At 48.6% G+C, this 9,034-nt stretch overlaps 1 protein-coding gene across 1 annotated transcript; it reads left to right on the top strand.

Annotated features, from left to right (window-relative positions):
• Positions 1-3,367: 3,367 nt before the first annotated feature.
• tmem178a (transmembrane protein 178a) lies at positions 3,368-8,548 on the top strand. Its single transcript, XM_028404888.1, has 4 exons — positions 3,368-3,980; positions 5,071-5,184; positions 6,297-6,434; positions 6,638-8,548. Exons 1-4 carry the CDS (start codon positions 3,461-3,463, stop codon positions 6,877-6,879), a joined length of 1,014 nt encoding a protein of 337 aa, XP_028260689.1. The 5' UTR covers positions 3,368-3,460; the 3' UTR covers positions 6,880-8,548.
• The last annotated feature ends 486 nt before the right edge of the window (positions 8,549-9,034 follow it).

Consider the following 9,034-nt stretch of genomic DNA (forward strand, 5'->3'; position numbering starts at 1 on the left):
TGACTGATAAAGACTGGATCAATATCCACTACAGGGCTTTTTAATAAAAGAGCTCCAGGAAGTGTTTTGCTGAAAAGCGGGTGCTTGGCCTGAAGGTGACGGTGAATCGACACCCGCCTCCATGACCTCCATCATCTCGCCACTTCAGCACTTCAACACAGCGATTATATTCACACCTCACCGTGAGCGCTAATTAAAACTCTACTCATGATGGCCGCACGCAGGCGTGCACACACATGAATGCACACGTGCACTTACACACACACACACTCCTCCCACATCCTCTGACCCTGCAGAAGGTGACACAGCAGCATCCGTCCTATTGGTCGATACGAGCCGATGAAGCTTCAGGACAACAATCAATAACTTCTGCTAACAGGTTTGATGCTAACACACACACACAGAGGTGTGGATCGTGGGAAAAAGCCAACCTATATTGATTAGAGTGCTTTCTCTCTCTCTCTCTCTCTCTCTCTCTCTCTCTCTCTCGTGGTTCTTGTATTCAAGGTTCTGCTGCTGGTTCTGTTGGTGAAGAAGAGTATGAGGAGTCGTCTTCAGACAGGTCTTTCCTCTTCAATCTTCATCTGCCTTTCAGTGGAATCTCCCCCCTGACCACCACAAGGTTCATTTCTGTCTACAATTCTGTATTCTGGCATCAATACCCACTGATCAATAAATGGATGATCAGCACTGATATATGAAATTGATTATATATCTTCCATTTACATCGTTTCAGACGGATCTAGCTGACTGATAAGGATGCACGCACTGTTGTTAGCAGCTCTGTGCTGACAGCCAATCAGATGTCAAAGTCATGGCGGGAGACTCCAGGGAGAGAGGGGAGGTTCGGAGGGGTGCGGGGGTGTCATGTTACAGGAAGAAGCAGAGGCTCACAGGGCTGCTACTGAATTATTGATTAACTTAATGGACAAGCTTTCATTTTTTTTCCGCGTCACGTTGAGTTTTGACTGTAAGGACGAGGGCCGCAGTCACCTGAGATTTCCCACGAGGCCTCAGTCACCAGGGCGCCAAGGAGACACGACAAACCTTATCCTGACCCAATGATAAAGACAGGCCAAGTCAGCTGGGTGGAACAGAGCCCGAATGTCCGGAGTCTCCTCTGCTGAGTCCTCATTACCTGACCTTCATCATCATCATCATACAGAGTGACAGGTCAGTCTAACCACACACATCAAATCAGTGCTGAAGTATAACCTTTAAAACAGAATAGGTTCTGATCAATCAAACTGATCATTGTTTATCTGTCAGAGCTGTGTTCTGAGAGATTTGTGCACCCTTGAAAGGTGACACTGCAGCCACTGGTCACCTGTCTGTCTCCACCTTTACCAACCTGTCTCACCCTAACCTGCACCAGAGCCACAGCCAGCCAGCCAGCACGGCAGAGTTCACGTAGACCTCATAGATTAAAATCAATAACCAAAGAATTACTTTTGCTGTTACACTAACGCTGTATCTTCAGTCACATTAGCTCAGAATGATAGTTTAGCTTATCCTGTTGGTTTGACTGTATATAAAGATGGGCAACATGACATGCTGTCCAAGAGGCCAAACATCTGGATCACCCCCTGGTGGCTGGCTGCAGTATAGATCGTAAAGCCTTCCTCCTTAGTCTCTCTCTCTCTTCATCCAGTGGACACAGACCCACCCAAACATGACATCACATTGGCTCAAAGATGGCGTCTTTTTCATAACCTGGCAGATGATGTACTGAGAGCAGCTCATCATGTGGGCTGGTTAGATCGCCCTGAATTGGTGTCTCCGACCCAGACTGACCCAACAGCAAACAAACACACCCTGTCAACCTGACTACAACATGGCTTCTTCTGCGAGTACAGCGCCTGCGCTAAGACAAGGTGCATTCACTGACAGTGGGAGGTCACAACGTAAACAACCATGCGGATCCGTTCCCTCCGCTGGTCGGCTCCAGTCGGACGTGGCGATGCGTTGCTATGACAACCCCCCAGCCAACAGCACTAACACATAGCCCAACAAACACAGTTACTCTGATGACCCTGAACGCAGCACCACTGTACTGTTTGCTCTTGTGTCAGTAACGGGTCATGACGTCATCATGGTAACAAAAGAACCATATTACAGACTGATCAACCGCTTCCTGACTCGTGGAGGAGTCTCGCCGCTAGAGGCTCTGTCTCCTGCTAACATGCTCTCCATCAGGTCCTTCTCACAGGACCAGACAGGCTTTAACAGACATCTCTCAGTTTAAACACTCTGGCTGCTTCATCTGGAGGCTCCTGTGAGTTTCCATCTCCAGGATGGCCTGCCAGTTCTGTAGCGGCTCCTCCTCTCTGCTGCCCACATGCACGGGCTTCATCAATGCCACGCCCTGCTGCTGGGCATCTTGTGGTTCTTCTGCAAGTTGGAGTTGGATCTTTGGCGGTCACAATTTTCCTTGTGTCTGCGGGTGTGAATCTGCCACAAGTCATTGGAGATGGAGGTGACCAGCAGCAGCAGCAGGAACAGCACACGTCAGCATGCAGTCACCTACTGAAACCATTAAACCACCAAAATATTCAGCTCCTTCAGCACATGATGGGTCAAACTGAACTTAAAAATAGTATTGTAAACAGATAGGATCAATAACTATGTAACCACACTGATGAAGTGTGAAGGAGAGAGAGTCCACGCCTGCTCAGTGTGAAGTGTCCTGCAGAGCACCACAGCAATCTTCTGGTCAGATTACAAAATAAAACTCAATAACAGACGTGTGTCGTGTGTTCCTAAAGTTGCTGTTGATCTCACTTTAATATCTCCTGAAAAATATAAAGGATGGTGTTTCCATGACAACGTGGATAGCATCCATGGACCTCTGAGAGAGAGATTTAGTGATCAGAGCTAACGGTGTCAGAGAACCGAGGGTCAGGTGAAGCTCCAAGGTCAAAGGTCAGCTGCCTGTGTGTGTGTGTGTTTGTGTGTCGGCTCACAGAGCTGCCTGTGTGTGTGTGTGTCGGCTCACAGAGCTGCCTGTGTGTTTGTGTGTTTGTGTGTCGGCTCACAGAGCTGCCTGTGTGTGTGTGTGTGTGTGTGTCGGCTCACAGAGCTGCCTGTGTGTGTGTGTGTGTCGGCTCACAGAGCTGCCTGTGTGTGTGTGTGTCGGCTCACAGAGCTGCCTGTGTGTGTGTGTTTGTGTGTCGGCTCACAGAGCTGCCTGTGTGTGTGTGTCGGCTCACAGAGCTGCCTGTGTGTGTGTGTCGGCTCACAGAGCTGCCTGTGTGTGTGTGTTTGTGTGTCGGCTCACAGAGCTGCCTGTGTGTGTGTGTGTGTGCTCTTATTTTGAAGGCGCTCTCGGAGGGTTTCCGGCAGACCGTGCTCCGTCCGTCCACCTTGACGCAGCTCTGTCTGTTCAGGAGCAGTCGGCATGACAACGCGCTCTCGAGGGCAAACGGGGAACGGCTGACGGGCGCGAGGATGGCAGCAGAAGATGCCTAGTAACGGGAACGTCGGCGGGAACCGAGCGAACGGGAGCACCTGCTCCGGGACCGGGATCGGCCTGGTTCATGTCCCGGCAATGGAGAGAGCAGGGCCCGCGACGGTGACGGTGTCCGCGGTAAGCCTCGTGCTTAGTGTGCTGTCCCTGCTGCTGCTGGTCACCGCCATCTCCACCGACCACTGGTACGAGACGGACACCCGCAGACACAAGGAGAACTGCGACCGCCACGGATCCGACTCCAACGACCAGAAGAACCGCGAGATGCCCATCTACCACCTGCCGCTGGTGGACACCGGCAGCGGCGGTGCCCGGCAGCGGGACGTGGCGCTGATGAAGCCCGTGCATGTGGGCAGCAGGGAGGAGGAGCTGCTGGAGAACTGGCGGGCCATCCTGGGGATGGGCATCCTGGAGACGGAGTGCGGCAGACCGCTGTTTTCCACACACTCCGGCCTGTGGAGGAAGTGCTACTTCAAGGGCCTGGATCCGGACATCGACAAGCTCATCGACCGGGGTCAGTGCGCGCGCACACGCACACACATATTATAAAGACACGGTCTCATAGACTCCATACACTCACACTCATTCTGTGGCCAGCTGCTGCTGCAGTCAGCTGCTGAGAGTAAAAGGAGATATCAGCCCGACACAGATGCAGCGCGTCTTTGTTTACACACACACACACACCAACACACACACACACACATCTTACTGTCATGACAGCAGGACGTTGATAACATGTCACTGCAGCACAGACTCTGCACTCAGCTACGTAAACATTGATCTAAACACCTCCAACTCATGTTGCGATCAGATATCCGATGGATTGTGGGAAATGGTGTCCTTCTCCAAGTGTTGAGCGGTTGTCTGGCTCTTCTTAGTCTGATTGCAGCTTTGGCCTTACACCAGCAGGTGGCGCCCTGCAGTTGCAGCAGCAGTCTGTGGTTTGTTTTCTGCAGGACTTAGAAGTAGCCGGTCACTGTGACGTCTGCAGTTTTGGTCTCTGCAGTCTCTGGCAGGCTGCCGACCTGAAAAAGCTGGAGGTCAGAGTGATGGTGAGCAAGTGGAGCTGAACCCAGCAACGCTCAGACCACACATCAGATTACAGCTCTCCAAATCACATCAGCTAACATTATGTTACGTATCATAACCCAGCATTAGGCTGGACTCTCAGCTCAGATCAGATTAATTCAATCGATCCCTGTGGGATGGAGCAGAAGCAGCGACAAATATGTTGTGAGTATGGCAGACACAACTTCCTGTGTGTGTGCGAGCTGTCTGTCTGTCTCTTTGTAAGAAGCTTGGTGCACAGTCTATGGATGCAGATTTAATGTGAGCCTCAGACAGGATGTATGTGTCCTGATATCTGTGGGATGTTTACACAGTCGCTGTAGTTTCATTATTACACCACATACAGACTGTCGGTCTACAAACATTTCCCACAATGCACCTGTACAGAGTGCTCATTAAAGTCTCCCCCTGCCAGAGACACAGTGTGCAGAGTGAAAGAAGTCAGTCATTTGTACTGGTTTACAGTCGGGGGACCAAGACAAGCTGCTGCATCACTGTGTGTGGACATTAAAGGTGTGTCTGCTGTGTGACTGCAGGTATTGCGGATCGCTGCACAGCTGTGAAGTATCACTTCTCTCAGCCAATCAGACTGAGGAACATCCCACTGAACCTGACCAGAACCATCCAGCAGGACGAGTGGCATCTTCTGCGTGAGTACACACACACACGCATACACACATGCTCAGGTGTAAGTGACCTGAATCCTCACAGCAGCATGTGTGTTGTTCACTCACTCCCTCCTCCCCATATGGGGAGGTCAGTGTAGAGCGTACAGTGAACTCATTGTGAAAGCATTTTCAGACATTTGGTCTCTACCTGAATAAAGCAAACACAGCCGGTCATGCTGCATTCTTTAAACCATCACTATGTTTATAGGACAGGTGACGTAGTGTCCGTTCCGTTCTTTTAGCCGGTCTGCGCAATGCATGATGGGACATATTGCTCAAAGTAGTAGACCATTGGATGGACACTACTTTTCAAGATGCATTGTGGGATACACTGAGGGCCCTATATGGGGTCCATAATTTCTCACTTAAGATTCGGACAGCACTACAATATGGCGGAGGCTCTATATGTAGGGCCCTATGTAGTGATTAGGGAGTGATTTCGAACACAGCCTCTGTGTGTCTGTTTCATGATGTAAGATGGAGAGATCACACCAGGTGGATTTAACGCTTCCTGTTTACACACCTGACCCTAAGAAATGTTTGATTCTAGACAGACGAATTCTCAGCATGATGCTGCTATAACAAACCAATCAGAATATGGTTACAAATCAGATAATCAGAACTGGATCTGGGTAAAAAAAAAATTGTCACTGGATAGAAGCTGTGAATGTCAATTTAAACGTCAGGCCGTTCACTCGTCAATGATACGTGATTGGCTCTCTCTTGTACTTTCAGAGAACTGCTTGCTTCTTGTCACTGGTTGTCATGGAAACATGTCATGACAGTGTTATGTAACAGTACGGAGTGGAGGGGGGGGTTACCATAGCAACACTCCCTGTATTTCTTCATTTGCCATGCTCATTACTGTCAGCCTAGAGTGTGTGTGTGTGTGTGTGTGTGTGTCTGTGTCCACTCTGCATGTTAGGACAAAAACCAACCACGAAAAGAACTGATCAATCTGTGTGTATATAACATATGCACATTTCGTCATGCACAGGCAACATGTATATGTCAATCATGGTTTACAACTTGTATGTAACATGTATATTTGTAACAAAGCTGTGTGTGTGTAATATCTTTTTGTGTCTCTTCAGACCTGCGGCGGATCACAGCGGGCTTCCTGGGCATGGCAGCGGCTGTCCTGCTTTGTGGGAGCATCGTTGTTTCGGTGGGTTTTTTCTGGGAGGAGAGTCTGACGCAACATGTCTCTGGATTGCTCTTCCTTATGGCAGGTAACACAGCTGGGTTTATACAGAGCAGTACTGTCTTTGTTAGAGTACATAGAATCTAGCCTGTGAAATGAAGGGTAGTATTAATCAGTGTAAGAACAGAGTCTGCCAATGTTTCTGCACACCTAGCATTTGTAGAACACCAAATTAGAAACAGTAGCTGTTCTCTGGTCTGATCTCTTGCCTTGTGTCTGGTGGGTTCTCAGGAATCTTCTGCACCATCTCTCTGTGCACATATGCAGCCAGTGTGACCTATGACCTCTCCAGGAACCCCCCCTTTATCTATGGCCTCCCAGCTGATGTTGATCATGGTTACGGCTGGTCTATCTGCTGCGCCTGGGCCAGTCTGGGTCTTACTGTGGCTTCTGGCTGCCTTGGTACCATGTTCCCATTCTTCAGTCAGGCTGGAGCACTGCGGTCCAAAACCGCCCGTGAGTCCTCTGTCTGAGCCAGTCCACACACAGGAGGTGGAGTAAATATTCTGGGGCTGGGAACTGGGCTGCAGCAGGTTTATTTAAGCCCTGTTCTCCTGTAGGTGGCTGTCAGCCTCCAGGTGGAGCTGCTCACCAGCACCCCTGCTGGATGTTTCTGATGTGGACATAAATGTACAGTTGAAAACACAGAGGACAAATCAGTCGAGTCCGAGACAGGCTGAGACCGAAACCCTGTCTTGGTGTCTGCACGTTTAAACACACAGAGATTATTAAGAATCAGATCTGATCTGGTTCTGCCAGCCTGCACGGCTACAATGTGACATCAGTGTAGCTGTGGTCAGAATCAGGTTAATACTGGACAGAAAGTTCTCCCATTCACCAAACAGAACAGATTATCAGAACAGATCCGTTTCTGTTTATCATGCAACCAAGTAGCTCAGGTGAGTCTCGATGAGAGAGCTGCTGTCAACTGACTGATGGACAGTGTTTTGTTTTTATTTACCTATACCGTGAGGACACCTGTGCTTACCTGGCATCAGAAATATCAGGTCCAGAACCACTTATGATTTAGAGACTTACACACAAGTCAGAACAGGTCACATCTCAGATGGTCCTGATCATCGTGTGTTAGTCAGTTACTGAGCAATATTTGAGGCTGCATCTATTCAGCAAGCCCCAATAATGTGCAACAAGTCCCATTAGAAGTTTAGGTCATTTAGGCGATCCAGATGGTGGATTTTTTTCGTAATCCACCAGACTAGATCCACAACACCAACAACATACTGTGCAGAATTAGTTTAGGAAATGGTCTGGAGACTGAGGTCAGACTCGACTGCTGCACACACACACACACACACACACACACCCCAAGCTGATGATCCAAACCTGAAGGTTCTGATGAGCCCATTAATCTTCTGGTGATAAATGAAATTAACTGGAGTTTATGTGTATGGTGAGTCTCACATAAACACAGTTGCACTCAGGGTGACAAACACCTGAGAACATGAGTAACAACTAAAGGTTGTCAGAATATTTATAACATGTTCAAAAGCAGTAATATTAGTATGAGACAGGGTGTGATCAATGAGTGCCCATCAAAGTTCAGCTTTTTCAACTGAGAAGTGAAAATTTGAACACTGAATCTTATTGAACAGGGAGTCTGACACGTGTCGTCAGGGGCTTCTCTGCTTCATACTGACCCTTGCAGGTTTGGATCACAGTTCCTCACACGCAGGTGTGTTTTATCAGAACTGAAGCAATGTGACAACCTTTAATCAGCTGCAAGCTGAGCCACAGCCTGAACCCCTGAGCTCATGGAGAACACAAGCCACACCAGTTTACAGACTGTGGAACTCTTTCAGTGGTCTGCATCGTGTCCTCCTCACTGAGCTGCAACATTCAAATTGTAAATGTATGTGTTAGTATTTATTATACCGCTCATGTATTATGAAGTCTTCTGATGGCTTTAACAGCACAGACTGATACTCCGCTGACTGAGCACCCCGTCAGCCAGGGAGACACCCAACAGTGCTGATGTCTCTACTTTCTTTAATGCCCCTTTATACCCCGCAACACCCTCCGATACCCCTTCACTGCCCCTGACACCCCCTGATGCTCCCTCACACCCTCTGTGGAACATTCACAGTATTCGTTCTTGGTGGTGAGCTGTAAATAAACAATATAAAGGTCCTGAACATGCTGCACTGTCTGATTATTGTTATTTGGTTATTATTTTATTTGTCATGATGTAAAGGTTCCAGTACAGGTGAGGTGTACTCTTACAAACAGAACTCACAGTAGAGTGACGTCAACATGTGTGGTGCACTGCTGAAAAGCTTTTACTCAACTCAAACAATCAGAATCAGAAATATTTTATTGATCCCAGGGGGAAACAAGCAGCCATGTTGATGTGGAGCGGTGTTTGTCTACTCAGATGCAGGCAGAGAGTGTGGGGGTTATGTCTGACGCTGATGATGGAACAGTCCCACATCACAGGTGAGTCCTTAGGCAAGGGCAGGCAGGCTCCACATCAAGTTTACAGTGCAGAAGAAGCACACAGTTAAAGGATGTTAAAGACAGATTAAAGGGCAGAAAAACAACTGAGCTAAATGCAGACAGACCTGAAACTGGCATTGTTACAGAGGCCTACTGGATCCCGGGCTTCACACA

The sequence above is a fragment of the Parambassis ranga genome, chromosome 1 (genome assembly GCF_900634625.1).
Source record: "Parambassis ranga chromosome 1, fParRan2.1, whole genome shotgun sequence".
Lineage (NCBI taxonomy): Eukaryota > Metazoa > Chordata > Actinopteri > Ambassidae > Parambassis > Parambassis ranga.